The following is a 27,444-nucleotide window of genomic DNA, read 5'->3' on the forward strand; positions in this document are numbered from 1 at the left end:
CGAGGAAATTCTGAGATCTTTCAAGGAGGGGCAAAAAAACAACAAAAATCAGTAGAGACTTAATTATGAATTAGGTGGAGCCGTCAGTCGTGTCGGTAGGCCTAGTGTGAATGAATATCAAACTGATTTTCTAGTGTATAATGTTTTTGGATTGAAAGGTAAGAACTATTTAATTTTTTTAGTTTTGTGAAAGGGTTTGATTGTTTTATTTTGTTAGAAACACATGTAGAGGAGGGGCAAGATGAAGGATATGCTTTTTTTACCAGAATATACATTGTCTTGGGAGTATGCAGTGAGAATTAGTCGTTTTGGTCATGCAAAGTGGGGTATTACGATGGGATATGAAACATCCTTATCAGTTTTTTTTCATCGATGATAATATTATAAACAGAAAATTTCAGTTGATTTGAGTAATAAGGAAATATTTATTTTGCCAATTTATCTAAGTGGGGGGTCAGAAGAAGAATGATGGAAAAGAGATTTTGATATGATTTGGGATTACCTGTCAACTTCCGATAATAACATAAACACTATTCTAGTTGGTGATTGGAATTGTAGAGTAGGAGGTGAATTACAGAATATCCCAGTTGAAGTCCCTGTTGATAATAACAATGTAGCTCATGCTAGAAAATTAATCAAAAGATACAATGTTTAATACTAGAGGAGAAAGAGTCTTATCTCTCTGGGAAGTGTATAATTATATAATATTGAATGGTAGAGCTAATGGGGATGAAAATGGGGAATTAAATTTCTTGAATCAGAGAGGTGCGTCCGTGATAGATTACTGTTGTGTACCGCTAGATATTATCAAGTCTATAAATTATTTCTCTGTACTCGATGAGCACTTCACAGATCATTTTCCAATTAGCTTTAAAATAGGTTGTATGAGAGATGTTGTAAATGAGAATGATGATAAGCTGCTTTTGTCTCTTACCTAGGCTTAGGTTTGATAGATTAGATGTATTGCATTATTCCCGTAATCTTTCAGAAAGATGTAGAGATATTGAGCTACCAAATAACCCAGATATTGCAACAAACTGTTTAAAAAATCTTATATACTCATCGGCTAGTAACAGGCAACTCACACACAATAATACTAATACTTCCAATACAAATAAACAGCAGGCGTGTTTTGATAGAGATTGCGAAAGAACGAGACGTAAGATGTTTAGTCTACTCTTAATCTGTTCAGGAGGTTCGGCAATATTTCTGTTAAAAATGACTACTCAAATTCAGTTAGACAGTATAAATAATTGTGCAAAGAGAGAAATAAAGAGTATTACGAGAAGGTCAACAATAAATTTCGAAGTGTGAATAACTCTCTTCTGGGATCTTATAAAAAATTTCAAAAGTAGCCGTCCGACTCAAATCATTCCTATAAAATCTGATATGTGAATCAATTATTTATTCAAATCTATTTACTCCTGTAAGACTCAGTGAGCCAGTTTTGTATGCAGAACCTTTGGTAGAAATAGAATCTCGAGATAAAGAACTAGAAATGATTGAATTAGATGCTCTACTTACTAAAATGAATAACAATAAAGCTCCTATAGAGGATAGAAGTGTTTCAAAATACTGCTCTTAAGAGCATTCAACAATATTATAACTTATGGAAAAACCCCTGAATTAAGAGCAATTGTTCTATTTGTTCTTAAGAGCAATCATTTTTACTCTTCATAAAAAAGGAGATTCTGCTATTGTTTCTAATTATAGGGGCATCTCGTGTATGGATATTATGACAGGACTTTTGCCGTGCTACCAATTTCTCCTAAATAGGTTGGATAGCATTTCACACCTATTAACCTAAAGGAAGTTATCGGCTCCAAAATGGTAGATTCTTGATAAACTATGAATGGATCTATTGCTTATGAATGAGAAATCCAGTTTTCAGAGCAAACCAACTTATAATCTTCAGAAGAATTTTGGCAATATACAACACAAATCCACAAAACAATACCTTACACACTTAAGTATCTAGCATCATTACAAGCTAAATACTTATCCATTTATATAGTTGAAAAACAATGGCTATAGGCTTGTAGACACACAAAACAATTTATACAAACTTAAAACACCATAAAACTGTTCAAATCTCAATTTAAAACATTAAAAATTTTACTTAAACAGAAAAATATTCAGAGAGCACAAAATTAGAACACATAGCCAGCCACCATTTTTTAGAGAGAAGACCTAACAAGTACAGAGCAAAGCCCCACCTCAAAACCAGTGTTGACGTTATGAACACGTCACCGATATTAAATTCCAAAAAATTATAAATTACAAGTTTAGAATTTACATTTTACATTTGTTCTCAATAAAACTTTATTTCGAAACTGTTATTTTAAATTTATATATCCTCTATATCTATAATGATCTATTTATCTGTTAATTCTGTTAACTCAGTTTCGGTGATACCATGGAATGTGCAACACAATTATTTACGATAAATTCTCAGTTAAAAAGTTGTCCGCATATCGATTACTCTGATATTTACTATCAAGTTTTATAGATCTCGAATTGAAGATTCGATTTTAATCGAGAAAAAAATGTAATATTACACTTCTTTTCAAGGGCATAATGAGCAATAGAGTGGCCAAGTGGAAGAAAACCAGGGGTATTATAAAAGAATGTCAGGCAGGCTTTCGTTCTGGTTACTCGACCAGATATTTCGATAACATATTTGTTCTCCATAGCATTGTTGATTACTTTTTACAAGTTAAAAAAAGAAAACTTTAAGCCTACGGGTTTTTCATCGATTTCAAAAGAGCATATGACAATATTGATAGGAATGCTTTATTTTTTAGATTGTATGGAATAGGTCTATCTAGTAAATTTATTAATATTTTAAGGGGGATTTATAGCGATAATAGGTGTAGAATTTGGTGTAACAGTGGTAGAGGATTGTCGGCCGAATTTGCAATAAATAGCGGCGTAAAACAAGGCTGTCTAGCCTCGCCAATTTATTCTCCCTATTTATACATGATCTTTGCGATTATATAGGTGGAGGAGTATTTGTGGGAAACCTAGATTTAAATGGGCTCATGAATGCTGACGATGTCGTTATATTAGCCGATACCCCGATTCTTATGCAAAAAATAATAAATAGATTAAGAAGTTATTGCATTAAGTGGAACTAAAATTGTTGTCTTCCGGAAAGGTGGTAAACTTAGAAAAAGTGAAAAATGGTTCTATGGAGATGAGATTGTGGAGGTTGTTAATCAGTATAAATATTTGGGGGTAATATTCACGTCCTACCTGTCATTAAAAAGGCATTGGGATGATAGGATAACAGCAGTGAGATATAGTATAAATAGTATGTGGAGAAGCCTAATCCAGAATGAGAAAGTTCCCCTTTCAGCCAAGTGGCATGTTTTTAGGGCGGCATGTAAGTCTACAGTGACATATATGCAGCGCAAGTGTGGGGCTACTTGCATAGTGACCGAGAAGAAAAATAAAAAAAATATTTCATTGAAAGGTTATTTGGCCTTCCCAAGAATACCCCTGACTGAGTGATCTATTTACAGTGCGGTATGGAGCTGATGTGGATCTACACTTTGAGAATTCATATGAATTATATTTTTAAATATTCCATATACCAGAGAGTCGATATCCACGTAGAATAGCGTATAAATTCTTTGTCAGGAAATGTGGTTGGTATAAGGTTTGGCTCAGTCTCTGTCAGCGCTATGACATAACCATAGAATGGTCTGATAACACAATTCAAGTGGACAGATGGTTGAATTTCATCAATCAAATGCTACTAGAAGTGAAGCAGAGAACTTGTATTGCATGGAGAGAGCGAGCTGATCAGTCATTATATCATAGTATTGTACTCTTCTTTACTGATAGACTTAGGAGATCGCACGTATTTGAATGACTCTTACAAGAGGAGTTTCATAAATACAGAGTCCGGATGTGAATCGGGCGATTTTGAAATATTAAAAATCGATGAAGTTTTTAACAAAACTTTTATCCTTATCACCGTAATCAATAAAGAAAAGCATTATTTCTTAATCTACAATACTGTCAATTTCTTGAAATTTACGTCGGCAAGGTTATGTCTCTCGTCTGGCATTCAGCATGGATGCGCTGAGAATGAATCAGCTGAGTGAGAGTGTACTGGTGGAATGTAAGGATCTGAAGGAGGGGGGTGGGTGTGAGAGTCGAGTGTAAAGAGATGAAAGACGCATATTCAACTCAACGCATTTCAGTACAATGGAGACTTGCAGCAATACACGACGTGCATTCGCCGTTAAGGCTTATTACCAAACGCGTAGTTAGGAAGCTGCGAGAGAAGGACGTCACCTTGCCGACGTAATTTTCAAGAAATGAACAATATTGTAAATTTAATTATAATGCTTCTCTATGTAGATTACGGTGATACGAATAAGAGTTTTTTCAATAACTTGATCGATTTTTAACAGTTATTTCAAAATCGCCTGATTCACTGCCGGATTCTGTATAATTTTTAGAGCTAGAGCTTCCATGCTACCGCTAAACTTCAGACCAGAGAGGGAGGAGAATAGGCATTTAAATATGTTCCTTATGCAACAGTAGAGAGCCTGAGAGTTTGTTCCACTTCATGGGTAAGTGTAAAGTACTAGGGGCGATAAGACAGACGTGGTTTCGTTACACATATATGAGTGTAGATACAATAATTAGTTATTTGAATGGTAGAGATTGGTACTGCCATGTCGGGTATCTTAGGGATGCTCTGCGTTATAGGGAATGTTTGTTCAGGGAATTCAACAGCTAAGATTGCTTGAAGTTTTCTTTTAAATACTAAAGTATTACTTTTAATTTATGTACTTTAAACTTAATTTTCTTGTCAGTAAAATGGTCAGCATAGATTAAATTATGTTCTTCCACTCAAGTAGGCTTGATAATGTTTGATTTGAACAAGAAATTGCAATATAATTATTATTATTTATATGTAAAACATACTTTTTTATGCTATGAAACATGTGGCGAATCATATATTATTGCCACCTGTTATGTTTTCAACCGGCATATAGTTTGTTTATCACTAGGGGAGGGTGGGCCACAATGAGACATAGGCCACTCTGAGACATTAGAAATATTTAATCATAGAGCTGTTCGACATGTGCTGGACTATGTTGGGGATATAGCTTCGAACTCATATTCATCCATAGATTCACTTTGAAAATGGCTGCTATCTCTCTACTGGGTTCTGTTGTACTTCATCTGTTTTTGAAGAGCAAAATTTGTTATAACACTTGTTCTAATTCAGAGCTACTACTCAGATAAGATGGTGTCTCTATATTTTTGGTACTAAGCTATGAAACCCTGTTTCTTATGTGACATTTCAATATATTTGTACTAGATTTTTTAGGCTCCAAACTGGTTTCAGAGACGATTCAATGTAGGCATTCACACTGGGCCACAATAAAACACTTTGGTTTGGGCCACAATGAGACAGATTTTACGTGTATAGCAATGTTGAAATTCAGTTTTTTCAGGCTCCGTTTCTTTTATAAATTTAATTTAAAGTTCAAATTAATAAATGTAAATTGGAGAATTCAATGTCTTGTTTTTTTCTTATTCCTTTTTAAAAACCATGATCCTTAAAATGACATATGGTAGTTCCATGGACAAAATCATGTGTTTTTCATTTTATTATCATTAAACTAAAAAAGCCCAATATCATAATAAGTATTTTATATCTACCTGACGAGGCTCAATAAACTTGAAAATAATCATGTTTTTTGTTTTTTTACCATGTCCCAATGTGGTCCATAATGTGTCTCAATGTGGCCCAGTGTTGGGCCACAATGAGACACTTGCAAGGGTAAATAGAAACAAATTTTATTGGCATTAAAAATTACATTAGATCATCACAATAAGAGCAAAAGGTGCAGGAAATGATAAAGTTACTATCTGACTATAGAAATATGCATTCTGTCAAATCAAACAATTATGAAAATTGAAAAAGTGATTTTCGTCTCATTGTGGCCCATCCTCCCCAACTTGTAACATTTTATATTTCAATATTTTAATCAGAGTTCAATTTTGTCATTCCAATATTAAAAATATTTCATCATTAATCTAGTTTCATTTAATCAATTTCAACATAGGAAATCAACAAATAAAATTCCTATACTGGTGACCCCGACGTGATCAACAGCAAGCATTTTTACAGGTATTTCATGTGAGTAAAAGTTACCTAAAAATTACCTAGCTACTCAATTATCCACCACGATGTATGAAGAAAAAATTTCTGTTCAACGTGAACAGTTCACAATATTACAGCATCAATTGGATAACTTTTGCCGAGAATTTAAAAATCTAAAAAATGTATTTTAAAACTTTTATTAACCTACAAAAAGATGAAATTTTGCATTGAACACTTTCAAGTTTTAATTTCTACAAAAACGAAAATTACACTTCTGAAGAATGAATCAAGTAGTGAGCAACATAATAAAAAGGAGACACTTTTTGAATACCGCCAAACATCTGGACTGGGAGAGAGCAATATTTCCTAATGAAGCATGGATAAATGACAGTACCTACTTCAGGAATGGGAAAGAAGAGTAATCATTCAAGAATTAAACACTTGGTTCATTTACTGATGCTTCTAACCACTCAGTTGGAGAATGCTTACAACTGGTTGAAGGCGTATGGCAACCTCTTGCTTTCTTTTCAAAAAAAATATCTTTGAAAGAAAGTTGCTGGCCAGTACTATGGCAACCTCTTGCTTTCTTTTCAAAAAAGTTATCTTTGAAAGAAAGTTGCTGGCCAGTATATTATCGCTAGTTACTTGCTGTTTATGTAGCGGTACAGCATTTTCGCCACCTCTTAGAAGGACATCCCTTCACTATCTGCACAGACCACAAGCCTCTAGTCTATGCTTACCAACCAATCAACTCCACAAACTCAACCAATCAACTCCACAAACTCAATCAATTAACTTCCACCAATTATCATTCATCTCTGAGTTTTCGATGGATATACAATATGTCAAAGGTACCAAACTTCAGAAGATAACACCAGAGAATTCTTCTCTTCCATTGGAACGTGTACCCATTCCTGGATCACCACTTACTGTGCTCTGTGATGTATCTACAGAGAAACCTTGACCGTTTATTCACATACTTTTAGACGAAAAGTCTTTGACAGCCTCTACAACCTGAGTCGTTTTCCTCGACGTCAATTACAACGATGTTCTCCTGTGAATTACGAATTAAGTGCCGCAAATGGAAGCCAGCATACATCCTTCAAGACGACTCACCTCAGCCTTCCCACCCTGTTCCAGGAAATAAGTGAGCTTCAAAATTTTGGATGGCCAAATCGTCTGCCCGGGGGGGGGGTAATGTGGCGAATAATCTGATTGCCACCTGTGATGTTATCAACCGGCATAGTTTTTTTATCACTTGTAACATTTTATTTCAATATTTTATCCTGAGTTCAATTTTGTCCTTCCAACATTAAAAATATTTCATCATTCATCTAGTTTCATTAAATCGATTTCAACATAGGAAATCAACAAATAAAATTCCTATAAACATTATCTAAATCAAAAAATTTTTCTTAGTGTACATGACAATATTTTATATTAGTGAAATAGTATCAGTGTAGTATTGAGCTGTTCAAATTGACCATGACAGGATGGATTGGAATAAACAGTAGTTAAGAAAGATAAAATAAAATCGAGATTTTCTTTCGGCTAGACGAATCAGTGTTGGAAGTAGAAAGTTTCATTTCTGGTGATGAGATAAGAATCGATGCAGCAATACTGTTATAGTTTGGTTATCCAAGTTGTGAAAAATACCGTACACCTAAATCTGGTCTGTGTTGAGAATAGAATTGAAGAATAAAATTGATTTTAGCAAGACGAAGGTCAAACAAAACTCAGATAAGATAGTTATTGAAAGTGTATTAGAGTAAACAACTCGACTGACGGCTTCTGCCAAGTCATCTATGATGATTTTTCTAAAATAAATTTTTTTGATATTGTACTTTTGATTGTTGATTCTTGAGATAAAATATAAATTATACATGAGGAATATTGATGATCATTGATCAATAAGTATAATGAAATCATTTATAATAAGCGTACCGTAATAATAGTCCAGTCAATGAAAGGTTATAGAGGGAAAAGTTTGGAAGACAATTTTTGACCCCGCAGTTCTGTTTAGGGTAGTAAGGAGGTAATCATATCAAAAGTCAACACCCCTCCTTAGCACACTATTGTATCATACTCAAAATCAAATCAATGTTGGGCTTGGAGGTCCCCAAATAGGTCAGCAGTCACTAATGACAAACTTTTTATGGTTATGGGGGAGGGTGTCCATTGGCTTGGGGGTCGCAAGAAGAGATAAACATCCACAGGAGAGTCAACAAGCAAAAGAAGTTGGCAACCACTGATATAAAGTATTGCTATAGCAAGTATGGAGACTTGAAAAACTTTTCTAAATATTGTTATGATGGTGGACTAAATGAATAATTACAATTTATTTGCATGATAAAATTTCTTTTTAATGATTACAAATTGGAGATAACAGAAGAGATTTTCGTATGAATTCTAAAATGAAAACCAATAAATAATAAATAATTAAAAATCACATCAAAGTTATGACTATAAAAAATATTTTTTGAAAAGGAAAACAAAGTGACAAACGAATGAAACAGATAAACAGAGACTGTCACTTTTACCACTGATTTCCATTTTGAAAAAATAAAAAGTATAATTTCAATGATAATACATGTTTTTTTTTAAAAAACTCAATAACTGAGGAATACTATTTATAATTGGAATGGTGAGCTATTATTTGCTATATTTTCATCTAAGAGGTAAATAAAATGATTGAAATAACAGCAAACCAGTGTAATCAGTTTTGTAATCACATTGAACCCCCTCAGTAGTGAATCACCAAAATGCCATGATCAGTGTGGTGTTCAATTGAATTATACTAATAAAATTACGGATATGAACTCAAGACTGTGAGTGTTAGGCACTTACAATTATTATTATAGATACACAAAGCCAGTAACCAATTAATAATGAATAATTAAAAAGCACATCAAAGTTATATGACTATAAAAACATTTTTTTGAAAGGAAAACAAAGTAACATAAACTAATGAAACAGATACTGTCACTTCCACAAATGATTACCATGTTGAAAAACGAAACTCGATGAGGCATCATCTTCAATTATTAGTTGAGCCTAAACCTGAACTTGAATTTTACTCATTGGAAATCATTTGTGCATTTGGAAAGATTTGTTCCATTTTATCATCACAATATAGAATAGTTCAACAACAGTATTGTATCAAGTGTATAAATAAACCAATGTTCATATTGATTAATCGAGGAAGTACGTGTATACATTATTTTTTATATATTACATATTATAATTATAATCATTGATGCATTACTTAATAGCTTAACAAAATCCTAAGTGATACAATTTGATTCCTACGGTATACCTGTTTTAGCATTGAACACATACACAAAGCAAAATTATTTGATCACTAACTGAAATGATATGTGCTGGTATACGACAATATCTTATACTTAGGTTTAATCACAGAAATTAATTATGAAATAATAATAGTAGAATAATGTACCGACAAGGACTAAGAATTGTTCCGTTAACACTTTATATTTGGTTAGATTTAGATTAGAGTATAATTCATCAATACGTCAAATTAAGACAGAAAAGTACTATACTAATGATACACACACATAAGTGCATTTACTCAGTCTTATAAGCATAGAATGAAAATTAGCCATTATAACACCGACCCTAGGAGAGCATAAATCAACTTGGAACGTTTGCATTGCTACCAATAAAAGACAGATCCCACATATCAGTATCATGTCACATGTCATATCAGTATCATATTCCTATGAGTTTTCATGGACTATTCATACTCGCTGGAACCGGCTGAGTGGGAATAGTCCTTTTAGAACTCATGGAAATAATACATTCACTATACTGAACACGTACAATGATACGGATATGGGAATTCACCTCTAACACCGGACAGACAAGACATGTGCTGACATCAGTGATGACTATGCTGTAATATAATTTACATGACTATGTCTGTCTAGCATCGGTGGATGAGAAATAAGGTTCAAGTTGAACTTTCTGATATTCTACTCATACATCTGGTGTTTTCCGATATCCAAGTTAATAATCATGACTTACATGCATCATCTCATGACTACAAGATTATTTATTTGCGATTTTTACTCAAGGTCTAAATTGTAGATATTTATTTCTAATATTGCAATATACACGTTATAAATTACTCAATAAAACTTACTTTTCATTCGATAAATAGAGCACATAGCTTACAAACCGAGATGCGACGATCATTCATCACATAAGCACTCGTGAGTTCATTAAATCAAGAAGCAAGGAGAACACATTCATGAACCACCACCATTCAATATTCAATATGTAAATAAGAATTGGAAAAATGTTCAACAGATTACAAAATCCTTACTTTAGTGTCATTTAGAAATTACTTCCATCAGGCACTGATACGATTATCAAATAATTGCTAACGACAATCAATAAGTGATAATCTATTGATTCACATGTAGGAGACTGGATAGATGGATATTGCTGAATTATTACAGGAATTAAAAATTTAGAATTGTACATCAGAGTAACACAATTATTCGCTTATTTACTCAGTCTCATGTGTATTGGAAAAACATTTATATCTAGGTATTCTACATTTTTTATAGTAACAATACAGAATAACAGTTGGGATCCAACTTAATAGCATAATAAATAACTAGCAAATACAAATCCTGAGAATAATAAAGTCTATTCCAAATGTTTAAATTTGTTAATATTGCTTATAAGAATAAATCTAATTTTATTTTAGAACTTCTTCTATTATGCTTAGAATAGTTACAATAATTAACACATGTAAAAGGTTTGCAAGATTGTTATCTTCAATTCATACACTGAATGAATACAACAATCTGATTCTTGATAGTACAAATAGTTATTTTAGGTATGTTAAATTGCTTTAAAAATAAGCAACTTATTTTGGTAATAAAACTTACTATTATTATAGCTAAGTAATGTGTGTTCCCTACAGGCCACATACATATTATCTACATACATAGGCTGAAAGGCATTTTCGGCTATGGGCTAGTGCCTCAGCCTCGAAACAGGATAACAGAGACGAAAACGTAAAACAGGCTAGTCATTTGCAAAAATGGCATGATTTGGAACATGGAATGTTGAAAATGGGTATAAGGTGATAAAATTGCACAGGAAAAATGAATTCAGATTTGGGAAACGAACGTGGGAACAGGCAGGTGGAGTTGGTGGAAGAAATGCGCAGTTTTTTCAATAATTGAGAGTACATTTTTTGAAACAGTAAAGTTAAAAGAAAAGTAGGTGATTAGGTTAGGAAATGAATGCACGAATTAGAGAGCACCTATTCACTGCCTCAATAGTGATACAAGTATTACTTCCGTCATTTTATATTTATTTCTGAACTTATCCCAAACTAGATATTTGAATTAAGATAAATTGTTTCTACATATTGAGTGAATATTGAGGCTAGTGTGCTTTAAGTTATAGTATGAAGTTTTATATTAATAGTATCATATTATAGTACATCAATATGAATAGTTTTTAATATCTTCATTTTTTGTATTTATTTTTGGTAGTTTTTCTATTACTCATTTTGGATTGTGGATATGGTAGATTAGGAAAAATGGTTGACAGAATCTGTTGTTCCGCATAATATATTTCTGTTGAAAATATATTATATTGATTAATGAGTTAGTATGATTCTGTTTGATAGATTGACAAGTAAATACGTTGATGAATTAATAAAACAATAATAAAATAGGTGGTACATCAAAGCAACATTGGACTTACTGCATAAGAGATATTATTATTAAATATATACAGTATATATATATATATATATATATATATATATATATATATATATATATATAATTAAAATTGTTTTTTTAGTTTAAAAATGCCGTTTTTTATATAAATTTCATGGGATTTCGTAGAATTTCAAGAAGAAAATTTTAAAATAAAAACAAGAACAACAAAAAAATAATAAGAAAAATAAAACAAGGTTAAAAATGAAAGCATAACTGGAACAATAACAGAAATAAATAAGAGAATGGATAAGGATGTAGAAAAGAATATAAACATTTATACGATGAAAAAATAAAAAATAAAAACTAGATTGCTTGAAGATGGGATGGAGACGCACCTGACAGCAATCAAGGATGCAATACACTATTCTATACACTATTCTTGGACAGCAATGCCAGTCAGACGATGGCTACAAAAAGTGGCAGTGAGAGATGAAAGGGAAAATGTATTAAATAATGTAATGGGAAAGCCAAGATTTAGCCAGTAACTCTAGTGCTATGAGAGGAAGAAGATATATCGTAGGAAGAATAGGACAATAGGTGAGCGAAAACCCTTATTTTTCAATAAATTTCTGTTCTGCTAAGTAGAAATAGAGTACCATTGGTTCTTATGGCAGAGTTCACACATCGGTGCAATTAGAATGTGTGAACACTTCCGAAAAACCAATGGTAGTCTCTCTCTGCCCAGTAGTGCGCAAATTAATTGGGAAGTATGACTTCACAGACAATACAAATAATTTTCTTTTTATCGTAATTACATCGACCTATATTTTTATTGTATTCTATCGACCTATCCTATCTTTCCATACCGTTCAAATTCACCAACTGATTTTCATGGAAATTTTAAAATCAGTATAAAGAGAATTTCAGTAGGTGTAGTTTCCTTTAAATGACTTAATTTGAGAGAGGCTTCAGGTTAAGAATCAGTTTAGTCTATACTAACAAACAGCCTTTTAGAATCCTATCCCTAAACATGAAATTATGTAAGAAGTGAATTCTGATAATCAATGAATGAGACCAGAATTCGTGTACTTTAGTAAGTAAAGCATGAGACAAAATTTTAGTATTGGAAATAATAGAAAAATTGAAATACTTTCTACGTGGTAATATAGATGACAAACTCTCACAGTGCTTTAGCTCTAATAACTAAGACCAATGACTATTCTACGACTATGATCCAATTTATATTTTATACTTCATTTGAACCTTAATTAAATTTTTTATTAAAAACTAGTCACCAAACCTGAGCTAACCAGGTCACTTTAAATCCCGGAATCCATGGATTCCATTTTAAATCAATTGAAACTTCTTAACAACGATGATAGGAGTCTTGGAACCTTCAAGACATGTCGGAAGAGCCTATACAAGTCAAAATTAGAGTAGAGGCAAAACGTTTTTAATATTAGAAAGCGTAATTGATAAAATTTCGATTAAAAACTCTTGAAAAGTTGTGATAAAAAAAGATACATTGGGCCAGGCAGACCACAAAATGTTAATACAAATATAAATAGTTAGAATAAATTGATACCCGGGACTAATTCTTATGACAATAGGGATTCAAACCCTCTTAAGGTTACTCAACAAAGATTCTAGTATCCAGGAACGTTTGGGTCAGGTCATGAAATCAGTCAGTCCAAATGAAGACAATCACTGGAGTGTTCATGTCGTGACCTATCTAGACCCCTCTACGAGTCTAGTATCATTCTACATTCGCAAATTAAAATTTATAAAGACTTCTTTAGGACAGGTGTCAACACTTTGCACATTTTATCAACCATAAAACGTCATCCAAATAAAACAATAACGTAGTTAATCAATGTTGTCATTGCGACAGAATCATTTCAATTTTAGTATACCCGAGAAATAATATCAACGTGATCAAAAGTAGCTTATCAATAACTATCATGCATTATGAGTTCCGGTACTTCATTCGTACATTGTTCAATCCTCATCAGTCATTCCAACTACTGAAATCCTTCTCTTGAATGGGAAAATTATTTGATGTGGTGTATGTATGATGCACGTAGTGAAATTTGATGGTTGCTGGTAGTTCTAAGTATACGCCTCCAATGTTGGCATTATCCACCATTGGCACTTTGCATCCAATGTAAAGATGATAAAGATGTTCGACAAGTAAGAATCGATGTGGTCTGCACCGGCTGATTAATGACAACAAATATCTGCAACATTTTAATTGCATAAGCACAGTGATACATTAACAAAGCAAACAAACATAACTTAAAATACATCTTATATGAATATTAGATAAAAAACAATTCAACTCTAATACATAAATTTCTTAGCAGAACCCAATCGGTCTCAACTTATACATGGGTTTTATGTCACCAGCATGAAAGTTACATTGGTTTAAGGCTGTGCAAAGACCAAAAATAACTTTTAGCTGAGTTATTTTTGGTAAATTGAATGAAATTCTCAAAAATTGATATTTTTGGAACATTTTTCTTTTATTCAGTCGACAATACCATGAAGAATTTTCCCTACATTTTATCTCTTACCGAATTTGAAATGTTCTGCCCAAAGATTTAGGGCCGGTTTCCGAGCCCGGGATTTAGCTAAGTCCTAGACTTTAAACAGCTGGAGTCAGAAAATTGGCTTTCCAAAACGGGGCGTAGTCGCAGTCATTGTCATAGTCACGTTTGAATTAAATTTCGAAAAACTAGAAAATTGAACACAAAATAAAATAAAGAGAAAATAGTGTAAAGTTTAAGCTATTTTGAATTATTTAGAAATGTCTAATTTCGTCAAGGAAAAACGTTTCCAATTATAGAAATGAGAAAATAAAAACTACGACTACTGTTATAAAAGCTGCGACTACGCCCCGTTTTGGAAAACAAATTTTCTGACTCCAGCTGTTTAAAGTCTAGGACTTAGCTACATCCCGAGCTCGGAAACCGGCCCTAAAGCCGGTGCTCATATAACAAAAAGTAATGATCGGAAAAATAGCTTTTTCATTTTGATAGCTTGATAGTATACAAATAGAAAAACTTTGAAAAATATCACCAGTAGAAAGTTTATTTTTAGCCTTTGCACAGCCTTAACCAGCATAAAAGTTGCATCGGATTCATGAAGCTTAACAGGGTTTTATATGAGCTTATAAATCACATTCTAGTCGAATTCTCCATTACATATTATTTATTATTCAAGAACAACAATAGATGTCATTCATAATCATGGTAACTTGAAAGATATAAAATTCAATCAATAAAATTATACAAATCATATATTTATTTTTCAAGGTAATCACACTCTTTTTTCAAGTAGCTTCCACTACTTGGACCATGGAACCTGAAGAAACCTGAGTAAATAAATGTTTAATGAGGAGTGAATAAATTTACTTCTTCCGTTACAACGTTTTCAGATTAAAATTTCTATTACAATGTACATATATATTATCAACTCTATATTCTTTTGCGGCATGTGAATTCGTGACGGAGGATTTTGGGCGCGCCGTTATCAACCGATCTCCTAGACCAAGGTCTGCGAGATCTAGCGAGACTACTTCCTATACTGAGTTCCACGTTATGATGGCAGTGAATAAAGATGGGATAACAGTGTTGTCGATGTTCTATCATTTACTCCATTTCGCCACAGACTGTACTAGAAAACAGCCATCTATATTGAACGGCTGTAACTAAAATCTTACAATCACGTTTGAAAAAAATAACCGTATTTTTTATATATACGAATTGATAATCAATTTAATGTCAAATGGATTACATTCATAACTAAAATATCCCTTTACGTAATTTGATTCAGAATTGAGGAACTGAGATCAGACTTTTATTCTCACGCACACCTGAAATCTTGGTAGCTAATTTAAAAAGCTGTGATACAACAATCTGAACTTCAAATCAATAGAAATTAAGTTTCGGTAGGTATTATATTCCAATTTCTCTTAAAGGTAATAACAGAATAGAAATTCTATTTATAATAATATAATTTCAATGAAAAATAAATTGAATTGAAGATAATTTCAATGAAAATAATTCTGAAATAACCTATACCGGTAGAGGCTAGCAAGCATGTTTGTGAGGATGGACGAAGTCTAGGATGGTCAGGTTATCAACTTCTAACCTAACTTTTAATTTTTGTGCGGCTGAAGATTATTTACATTTGTACAGTCACTGTCAAAAGTGAAAATAATTTTTTTCTGGCAAACTGACAACATTGTAAAGCTAGAAAGGGATAGCGCCATCTGCTTTGTCGAATGATAGAAAATGATAGCAACACTATTGTCAATCAAATACTGTCCTTATAACGTGGATCTCACTATAGACCAGGAAGTATCTCAATAAAAAAGTCACTAATATTAAATACTTGGAAATAATAATAAATTATTATCTAGAGTGGGATGAACATAATATAGAGCACGTCTGTAGAAGAATTAGATATTCATCTTACAAATTGTACCAAATAAACAGAGTTCTTAATAAGAAGAATTGGGAAATGAAATTTCCAAAAAAGATTAGAATAATCTTTTGGTATATCTTTGATTATCACTATTATTTTTATGGCTCATTTACGATTCAGAATTCATTGGAAAGCACAATACTAATGATAATAATTGTAAATTTCCTTACGTGGAGAAAACAGACAGGCAAGACTCTAGTCATATGTATGACCGGGCGCATTTCTGTTAGTACAAATTCTCGATATTATCCAGTCTTTCTAAGCATTGCCTGGCCATCTGTAGTTTCCGATTAGTGTAATAGAGGCCTCCTAGCTTTAGCGCAGAGTAAAGTCCAACCTGAAACAATTTTTTTAAAAAATCTATGAAAACCATTCCACATTGAAATCAACTGGAATAAATTATAAAATAATATAAGTATTTTAAAGCATTTATATGGAATCGTTGAGATTATTATCAACACACAAATGCAAGAGACACAGTCAAAAATACCACTGATATGATTAATTTTGCATCACGGCATTGCTATGGAATTGTAAAAAATAATCACATAATTCACACTAAATCATCTTTTTAAACTAAAATATTACAAAAATAATCAATGCGGAGCATTGAAAAAAATCAATTTTCCAAATCAATCAAAGAAAGAGTGAAACAGCTATTTATGTATTAAGAGCGTAAAACGCGACTTTATTGCTTAAGCAAAACAGTTATCGTGCGACGCATAGTGGAGCACGATTATTTTGCAGAAGCAATAAAGACGTTTTACACTCGAATTACAAACAAAACGTTTTCTACAACTGCAACAGTATGAGACTATGAAACAATAAGTACAATAATACATTATACAGAGTGAGTCATATGTATGGGAACCTTTTAATAAGTTGGAGACTGTTGTAGATATAATACTGCAACTTTCAGGATAAGTTATTGGTCAAATACTCTACCTTTTGACGTACAACTGAATTTCAACCCCTCATAATTGGGTGCCTTAGGGGTTGTAACACGAATATTTTAAATGTAAACACCCATTGTGTGGTACATCATTTTAGAAGTCTTTTTAAAACAGGAAAGATGGCATCAATTAAAATGTTCTATGATACTTGTATCCAAGATGGCGGCTGATTGAAGTTTTAGTTTTTTAAAGAAATGAAGGGTTGTAACTCAAATATTTTGAATATAAACACCCATTGTGTGAACTGGCGTCGGGGTTGGGGATCCCATCGCCCAGTTGCTTCATGCAACTGCAGACACCTACTCCGGAGCCCTTCTTCCCAAATCCCCTCTTATCTTTATTTTGCTCCGAAGACATTTCATCCTAGGGCGGCTGTTTTTCCATTGACTTTGCTTTTGAGCCATCCTCTCCTATGTGCGTGACTTGACGCATGGTGGGGGGCATCGAGATGCCCATCCAAAAAGTAGCGCACAAACTTTCTTTCCTATCTGTCTTTCTTGGCAAACTCTTAGTTTTTCCTAATTTTCCAGTTATTTTCTCAAAAAACTGTTGCCTTGCAGAAGAATTCAGTGGAACACCAAAGGCTAAGGGAGCAAACCCCCTGAAAGAAAAGCCACAAACCGGTTAACGGCCACAAAGGCGGAAGAGGAGTAAAATCCCAACGGCGGAGTGGGCGGAAGAGCCTAGGGGAGTTAACCCTGAAGGAAAATCTTGCAGGTGTTCTAGGCCATGAAGCGGCGGCCCCGCTATGCCACTCGGAGGAGGTGGGCTGATAACCCGCAGCCTCTTAAACATAATGATTACAGAAACAAACGAAAATGTGAATCGGACCGGAATTTTTGGACTAAAACGAAAAGCACGGATTGGATTTTGGAATGTAAGAACCCTTTCAGAAAGTGGTAAAATGAAACAGGTTGTAAGGGAGATGATAAACTACAAGTTGGACATTTTGGGCTTGAGTGAGGTGAGGTGGCTTGACTCTGGAGAGGTGACGGTGGATGGAGAAATGACTTTTCTATTCTCAGGCAGAGAAGGGGAACAGGCTGAGCGGAGGAATGGGGTAGGCATCCTGCTTACCAGGAAAGCAAAAAGTGGTCTGATTGAGTGGAAACCAATTTCAGATAGAATTATAACAGCTCGCTTTAAGACAAAAATCAGAAACATCAGCCTAATTCAGTGTTATGCACCAACAGAGCAAGCAGATGATGAGCAAAAACAAGCGTTCTATGAGCAGTTGAGTGAGGCTTACAGATCAGCCAGCAGGAGAGATATAGTGATGGTGATGGGTGACATGAATGCCAAAGTTGGAGCCATCAATGAGGGCATAGAACACATTATGGGAGTGCATAACCTTGGTGAACAAAATAAAAATGGTGAGATGTTCACAAACTTCTGTGCCAGTAGGGATCTAGTGATTGGAGGTACTTTATTCCCACACAAGAAATTCCATAAGATCTCATGGGTATCTCCAGATCATTTAACAGAGAACCAAATTGATCATATTGGAGTGAGCAGGAAATTTCGACGGTCTCTGACAGATGTAAGAAACAAAAGAGGTGCTGATGTTGGGAGTGATCACCACTTGATGCTTGCTGAATTTAAATTGAAAATAATGTCAGCACGGAAAAAATTTCCAAACACAATTAAAGGCTTTGATGTGGCAAAGTTACGAAAAAGACAGGTGGAGGATGCCTTTAAAGTTGAACTTAGAAGCAAGTATGAAGCCCTAACTGAGCATTCATTTGGAGATGAGGATGTAGAGCATGCGTGGAAGAGTGTGAAGGATTGCTATGAAGAGACCTGTATAAATGTTCTAGGACGCAAAAATTATAGGAGAAAAGAATGGATGTCTGAGCTTACTTGGAATCTTATAGAAGACACAAAATCAAAGAAGGGCCTTCTAAATGCAAGTAAAACTCGCCTCCAGAGGAGACAAGCCCAAGTAGAATACAATGCCATTGAAGTGGAAATGAAAAAAAGGGTCAGAAATGACCACCACAGGTTTGCAGGTGAGATGGCTACAAAAGCAGAGGAAGCAGCTAGAAAAGGGGATATCAAGGAGAGCTATATAACATTACAAGGATCCTCTCAAAGAACAAGACCAGAAATAATAAACCTGTCAGAAGTAAAACAGGTGAGCTTCTCACAAATATTGAAGATCAACTGCAGAGATAGCGGGAGCATTTCATGGAATTGTTGGGTAGTGGAAAAGGAAGATGTACAACCGTTTGAGGAGGACCCTGAAATTCTTGTCCATAGCCCTACAAAAGATGAGATCAAGATGGCTCTGAATGAATTAAAGAAAGGCAAGGCACCGGGACTGGATAATATAGCACCAGATGTAATGAGGGTGGATGTAGACCTGACAGCATATATACTCCCGCCGCTCTTTCACAGGATATGGACAAAAGAAAGTGTCCCACAGGATTGGAAAAAAGGACTGACAGTGAAGATTCCAAAGAAAGGTTACACCTCCAACTGTGACAACTGGAGAGGAATCACATTATTATCAGTGCCTGGAAAAGTCCTTGGAAAAGTCCATGGAAGAGTAATTTTAAATCGAATCAAGGACTCCATAGAAAGAAAACTGCGGAAAGAGCAAGCAGGATTCCGAAAGCACCGCAGCTGTGTTGATTTAATAAACACCTTGAGAATCATCTTGGAGCAGAGTAATGAGTGGCGTGTCACACTATACTTGGGGCTGCAATGGGGTTTAAGACAGAGGCTGGAAGACCTGGATTTTGCTGACGATATTTGCCTATTAGCCCAGCGTTCCAGAGACATGGAAGAAAAACTGCTTAGGCTAGAAAAAGAAGCTGCAGAAGCAGGTCTCTGTATTGATAAGAAAAAGACAAAGGAAATGAGATCAAATGCATCAACAGATAGGCAGTTTGAAGTGGGTGGTACTCGCATCCAGACTGTAGACTCCTTTGAGTATTTGGGGAGTGCAGTGACCAAGACTGGGTGCACTGATGAAGATGTTGAAAGCCGAATTAGAAAAGCGAGTGGTACCTTCATCCAATTGAACAAGTTATGGAAAAACAGAAACATATCCAGGGCAACAAAAATTCGGATTTTCAATACCAACGTGAAATCAGTACTTTTATACGGATGTGAAACATGGAAGATCACTGGGCGAATGGTAGGGCAGCTGCAGACCTTCATAAATCGATTTTTACGCCGTATCATGTGCATCTACTGGCCAGACACCAATGAGAATCTCTGGCAGTTAGCAAATCAATGTCCAATCCAAGAGGAACTGAAAAGGAGAAAATGGAGATGGATTGGGCACACATTGAGAAAAGAAGATGGTGCGATTGAGAAGGCTGCATTGAGCTGGAACCCCCAGGGATCACGCAGACAAGGACCCACGGATGACATGGAGAAGAACGGTCGAGGCAGAGTACAGGCAACAGAGAAAGACTTGGGCAGAGGTTAAGAGGCTCGCAGCCAATAGAGATGAGTGGAGAACATTTTCGGATGCCCTATGCTCCTCAAGGAGCCAAAGGAACTAAGTCAAGTCAAGTAAGTCATTGTGTGATACATCACTATAAAGGCATTTTCAAAACGAGGAAGATTACATCAATAAAAATGTTCTCTGATACTTTTACCCAAAATTGCGCCTGATTAAGCTTTGTCAATTATTTCTTTAATAACTAAAATATCAATCAGCCGCCATTTTGGATAAAAGTATCATAGAACATTTCTATTGATGTCATCTTTCTTATTTTAAAGACTTTGGAAATGGCGTACCACACAATGGGTGTTAACATTTAAAATATTTGAGTTACAACCCCTCATTTCCTTAAAAACTAAAACTTCAATCAGCCGCCATTTGTATCATTGAACATTTTTATTGATGTCATCTTTTCTGTTTTAAAAAGACCTTTAAAATGATTAACCACACAATGGGTGTTTACATGTAAAATATTCGAGTTACAACCCCTAAGTCACCCCCTTATGAAGGGTTGAAATTCAGTTGTACGTCAAAAGGTATTTGACCAATAACTTATCCTGAAAGTTACAGTATTATATCTACAACAGTATTCAATTTATTGAAGGGTTCCCATACATATGACTCACTCTGTATATTGTGTGTCATCACGGAACTCGGATGACTAGTCTATTGTAGCTATATACAGGGGGGGACTGAGCTACAGCTGAGAGGCCCTCGGACACTGTCCTCACTGCCATTTTGAGGCCAATCTAATAATTGAAAATATTCAATAATTCATTTAATTTCATATTGTCAGTTTTTATTATTTTAAATAGTTAACGTCAAGACGGCTGGTATGAAACATTCAAATCTGCAGCTGCCGCGAACGAATCATTACATATTATTTGAACCATCACACAGATTGAGTTCGTTGGCCAACAAAATTGACCCATTAATTCGATTGTTTTTAGGAGATAACAGGATAAAATTAAAAGTGCATAGGAAGGATCATTACAAATCACAAATGAGCTGTCAGCTGGATTATGAATTGCTTGCAATTAATAACTCATTACAACTTTTTTTGACATTCAACTTCTTTCAATAGAACAGCTGAAAGAAAATCAGAGGCATTTTGAGCGAGTTTTCCAGCCAGAGGCTCACTAGTATGGAAGAGTTAACAGCTAACTCAAAGTTTCATCAGGCAAAGGGAGTTTACGTGTTGTGCCACTTAGGTTGAGACTCACTTTAATCATGCCATCGACAATCAAGTAGCACTTCTTTAGAAAATATGACTTATTCTTTTTGCTAGGCAGAGAATCTTGGTTTAGGCGATTTTTTCATAATGGACATCAAAATTTAGACCATTTAATATTCTATACTATACTAATGATGTACTGTATAGCTCAAATCATGTTTTATGCGAATGATTTTATTTGTGTTTCACAAATGAGTTGATATGAGTAATATCGAACAATAAGTTGATTCGAACAATTTTAATCTAATTTTAAGAATTTATTCCCATCTTTTCCCATTGCCTAAGAAAGATTCTTTTTATGAAATTTTCAGTCATTAAAACAAGGTCAATTGCCTGGAATTGTACACGATAGTTTTTATTCCTTAATTCAGATGTTCTTAACCTAATAGTTGAGACCCTTACTGCAAGTGGTTTCGCAGGAGATCTGGAGTATGTGAGTTCTCCATCGGTAATGATGGAGTTAGGGATGCTGTCCTCGGATTCTTCGGGAGTAGTACTGATGAAAGTTGTCTTTGGATTCACAAACTGAGGAACAACAGGCACTGGAGCTTCTGGGATAACAACCATTTTTTCCGTCTGATTGACTATTAGAATTGGGAATCGTATTGCTGCTTCCGGAGGCGCTTGTGTGATAGTGTGTGATGTATTGGTGTTCTCGTTTACCTGCAAAAATAAATTAACAGATGAAGGTTTTTAAAAAATGTTTAGAAATTCAAATTCAAAATTCATTAACCCACTAATTTGAAAAATTGAAAATTTCAACTAATACATATAATTTAAATTACTATCTAGTACTAAGTTGAATAATTAGCAATATTTCCCTATTCTAAATGACTGTATTTGGATTGCCCTTTAAAGAGAGATGAAATCAGCTTGAATATTATTGAGAATCGAGCAGGTGCAGAATAAGCTTCTCCGCTTCCTTTTCTACATGAAATTCGGAAGAGCATGTCCTCTGGGTTTTCCCTCTGGACGTTTGAGGTGCCTTTTCGATTTAGACTCTTTAGGAACTAGGCGTAACAGGTTGTCGTTGCTTTTTGTTTTGTCACTGTTGAGGAGTACTGTCGATTCACCCAGTCTCCTCACAAGGATTGGTTTTCAGGTGCCCTCCTTCAATGTAAGAAGAGTTAGGACCTTTCATGTTCCAAGGTCAAGAACTTTGCATAATTATTGCTCTCCACTAAACAGAGCACTGAGGCTTTTCAATTATATTTGTGATTGAGTTGATGTACATGGCCCTGCCAGTGAGGCTAGAAGGCGAATTGTTGAGGCTATTGTTCAGTTGCTCTGATGCTCTCTCTTATTTTTGAAATATATTTTTCCCCCTTTTTCCCCCCGTATTATAGGTAAAGAAAGGTAAATTCCCCCATGCCTATTATTAACTAAGCCTACTATTATAGATATATAACTACTATGATATAACTCACATACATTTTCTTTGTTTTTTCTTTGCTTCATTATAATGTTTTACAATTTATTTATCCGTAGCTTTAAATTACATTTAACATAATTTAATTCCTGTATTAATTTTATTTTAATCAATTTCTACTTTCACATGCTTTCCATTCACCATGCTTATATTTATACCTTATGTGGATTGCTTGACAGCATACACTGTATGAATGTAGAGTCATAATTATCTTTCGTATCTTTCATTGTACTGTATTACCATTTATTTTTCTTTTTTATAGTTAAATTTGTTGGTAAATAGTAGTGAAGACTGATTTGGGCGTAATGCCTGTAGTCTTCCTTGACATTGTAAATAAATAAATAAATAAATATCAACTTCTATTTCTCAGTGATCTAGAGTTAATGAACCAGTTTCAAAAGGGATCATTATAATTGGCAATTTCAATGTCGAAACTGATTTGCATGATAAATAGAGTTTGATGATTCAGTGCTTTCAATCTCATCAATTTGAAAATTCATCACTTACTGTAATTGACAGCAGTGAAACCGCTCCATCAATTTCTTTTATTGGAGGATTAGAATAATCCAAATCATCCTATTTTATCTCCCAGTTTTATCTTATTGAATAATATACACTGGATAATTCAAAGTGAACAATCCTCTTATAACGTAAAAAGTTATACATTATTTGGATTATTTCAATTGAGTATTAAACAACAAGGTTTATTCCAAAACTCTTGAGATTGAGAATTTAGAATAAGTTATGCCTGCGGAGAAGCAGACGTGAAATTTTTGTTCAGTTCATTTCCGATCAACCAGTTCAAAAGGAAAATTTCTATCAACGGATTTATAACCGAAAGCTAGTCAAGATTTCAAAAACTAATTGTTAATTGTTTCGAGCTTTGGAGTGAGCTTCAAGTTTTACTTCTTTGTGAAGTTATTTTCATTTTTTTCATCAAAATCATTTGATTTGAGTACTCACAATCAGTGGTGGGGCATGAACAATCGGAGTGGAAATGGTGACAGGATGAAGGCTGTTGGCAATTGTATTATTGTTGATGACTTCGCCAGTTTTCTTCTGTTTGTTAAGCACATCTTTAGCTGCTTTATGATCTGCCAACAGTTGATCGAATGATTTGCTCCTGCCTTCTATCATTCTCTTCAACAAAGCTGAATGTCTTCGACAGGTCAAAGATCTCGTACAATGCTTTAAATCTTCTGTGAAAACTCCGCAATGTTTATCAACATCAAATACTTTTCCCTGTAAATGGAAATAAAATCATCAGTATTATTTGGACATTCATCCATTCTATGAATTTTTATTTATTCAAATTATGAGTGAAATTACAAATCATATAATTATGTTTGAGATAGAACATGCTAGAACAATAAATAAGATTATAATATTACAATCTATTACAGCACTACCCATTCCCTCACTCGGATTTTCTTTGCGAATTATGATTTTCAAAAAATGTATGTGATAAATATTACAATTAATACGGTATGAATAAATGTTCATTGTTCAACATTGATATTGTTATATAAATACTTACTTAAATGCATATATAAATACTTACGGTAGCAATTTTCATTTTGACGTTTTAAAAATAATTTACTTAGTAAATCCAGACAATTAAACCTAGTGTTAGAACTAGTGACTTGAACTATATTTACTAAAGTACCTCACTACTTAACTAAACTGAAAGACCTCGATAAAATATGTGTAGTTTTCAAACTACACCGCCACAGCGCTGCATTCGCCGGTTGGAGCCAAGATCTATAGAAAAAGGCCAAGACATGCGGCAATTTTGTTGAAAAATTTGTTTATTTGCTGTTAGTCTGAGCTGATAAACAGCTCACGTATTATTAGTATGAATAGTATAGTCTAGAATTATATTATAGTATAAATAGTGTAGTATAATTCGATACAATAACATTATATGGAATAGACATATTGAGTCTCGCTCCAAAATTTACATTGGTGTCATGACCTCTATCTATAGACCTTGGTTGGAGCATGCGCTTCATGTATAGGGAGATTCACTTTAAACTGAAAGCATTGGTTGAGTAAGGAACACTGATGTTATTTACAAGGAATACTGACAGTTGAAAGTTGACAATAGCAACATCCATTGATAAAGCAGCCCATTCACTATCCGACTAGAGAGGTAAAATATTATGAATGAGGCTGCTCTAGCCTCTAAACTTGCTGCTGCTGCTGCTGCTGCTGCAACAGCATTATCCAAAATTACAGCTTCTAACTTGGAGAGAAATAATCTCAAAAATGAAGCATTTCAAGGTTAGTAAACAAGCAAGTAAACAGCTTTTTCCAAGTTTCAAATAGAATTCCATGTAGGCTTAAGTGGTGACAGTGTATATCAATAACTTATTCTGTACCTATGTCATTGGAGAGTAAAATTTTTACAGAAGCTATATCCAATTTTGAGAGATTTGTTTCAATTGTAAATCCAGTTTCTGCTGTCCAAGAACTCATTTCAATGCAGTTATCGGATTTGAAATGTTCGCAACAACATAGTGTCAGAACCTCACTTTACAACAGTACTTGAATGTTTTGTAAATTCTGAACGCGTTTCAAGGCACTGACTCGCATCTGCTGCATACAGAAATTACCTTAATATTGATGAATATCTTGAGAATCACATTACCTGAAGATTAAACACAGTGCTTTGGAACTCATTCCGAATTTACAAATATTCAAGTAACCTACTGTTGTGGAGGTAAGAACTCAATAGCTTACGATGTAAAATTATAAAAAAATTAAAATCATTGGTACCAACTATAACCCAAGAGTACAAGGGTATAGTACTCAACTGAGTACTCGAAAATGCATTGAAGATGAACTTAATTGTTCGTAACGCATCCACAATTCGAACGTCAGGTATTACTCTTTAATAGAATAGTTGAACAGTTTCTAGAAATCTTCTCAAAGATGTTCTATGAAATTGGGAAATCTATTGTTCCATTAGGATATACGATTTCTTTCTATCCTTTATGCACTATCATAGGTACTACAAGTATTATACTCAAGCATTCACAGCTCTCTCGGCGACTACCGAACCTATCTATATTCTCCTGACCGCAATCATTTCATAATAATTGTAACATTTCATTGAGCATGTGTTTGATAAAATCAGATTCAGTACAATGAAAAACGTACTTTCATTTTGCGGAGATTCTGGCGAGATTTGGATGCCGTTATCTTATCATTGGTCTGCGGGATTGGCGGGATGAAAGAAGGCGATTTGGCGACTGCGGGGATTGTGGCGGTTGGTATAGGAGTTGTAACCACTTCAACAATAGGCACCTGAAATAGAACAGCTTGGTAAAAATTCATTTTCATTCAAAACTTTCCCAACCTTTCAATTATCTATTTGATAACTGATGCTGATAGGCTAATTTATCTATTGATGCTGAACATTGAAAAAATTATCAATTGAAATCACGCTGAATGCTCATCAAATAAATAAATTATTATATTCCACTTTCCAAATTTCTTCCCACATTCTTTCAATAAATCGATTACTTTCTCATGATCTATTTCTATGATCTGAATTTTATTGTAAAATCGATGGGAGTATGTCAGATGACTTGAATGAAGTAATTTCAAGGTAGTTAATATAAACACAATAAATGAATGGAATAGTTACACTACTAATTATAGTATTACCCATACTAATATAAGCAGTACTCTTTCAGTAACTGAAAATAACAAAATCTAAGGGCGCCCACCAACGACAGGACAAGTGTGTACACACGTACTCGTCATGTTTGTTGTGTCATCAGCAAGAAGCTTCGATCAAAAACAGTGGTTTGACAGCAGTTCTAACATAAAATAAACAACCAATAACAATAAATAAACCACTAGAAAATTACAAATTATAAGGATGCAAAAATAATTTAACTCCAAATAGAGCTGCAAATAAATAATAGACAACAGAAATCGAAGATACAAAAACTTGACCTCTAAGAATTTTGTTCGAAGCCTTTCGCTGTGAAGACACATATGTTCAACACATTGTCCTGTTGACCCCCCTGGG

General features: G+C 34.1%; 1 protein-coding gene across 1 annotated transcript in view; it reads right to left on the reverse strand.

Moving 5' to 3' along the window:
- Positions 1-8,474: 8,474 nt before the first annotated feature.
- Positions 8,475-27,444, reverse strand: part of LOC111047175 (ataxin-7) — a 29,068-nt gene continuing 10,098 nt past the window's right edge. Inside the window, exons 5-9 of the mRNA XM_022332855.2 lie at positions 26,565-26,711; positions 24,366-24,644; positions 22,376-22,636; positions 16,500-16,666; positions 8,475-14,078 (exon numbers count right to left, since the gene is read on the reverse strand). Of these exons, the coding sequence (XP_022188547.2) occupies positions 16,556-16,666; positions 22,376-22,636; positions 24,366-24,644; positions 26,565-26,711 (798 nt within the window). The 3' untranslated portion in view covers positions 8,475-14,078; positions 16,500-16,555. The remainder of the gene's footprint in view (positions 14,079-16,499; positions 16,667-22,375; positions 22,637-24,365; positions 24,645-26,564; positions 26,712-27,444) is intronic.

This window comes from Nilaparvata lugens, chromosome X (genome assembly GCF_014356525.2).
Source record: "Nilaparvata lugens isolate BPH chromosome X, ASM1435652v1, whole genome shotgun sequence".
Classification (NCBI taxonomy): Eukaryota; Metazoa; Arthropoda; class Insecta; order Hemiptera; family Delphacidae; genus Nilaparvata; species Nilaparvata lugens.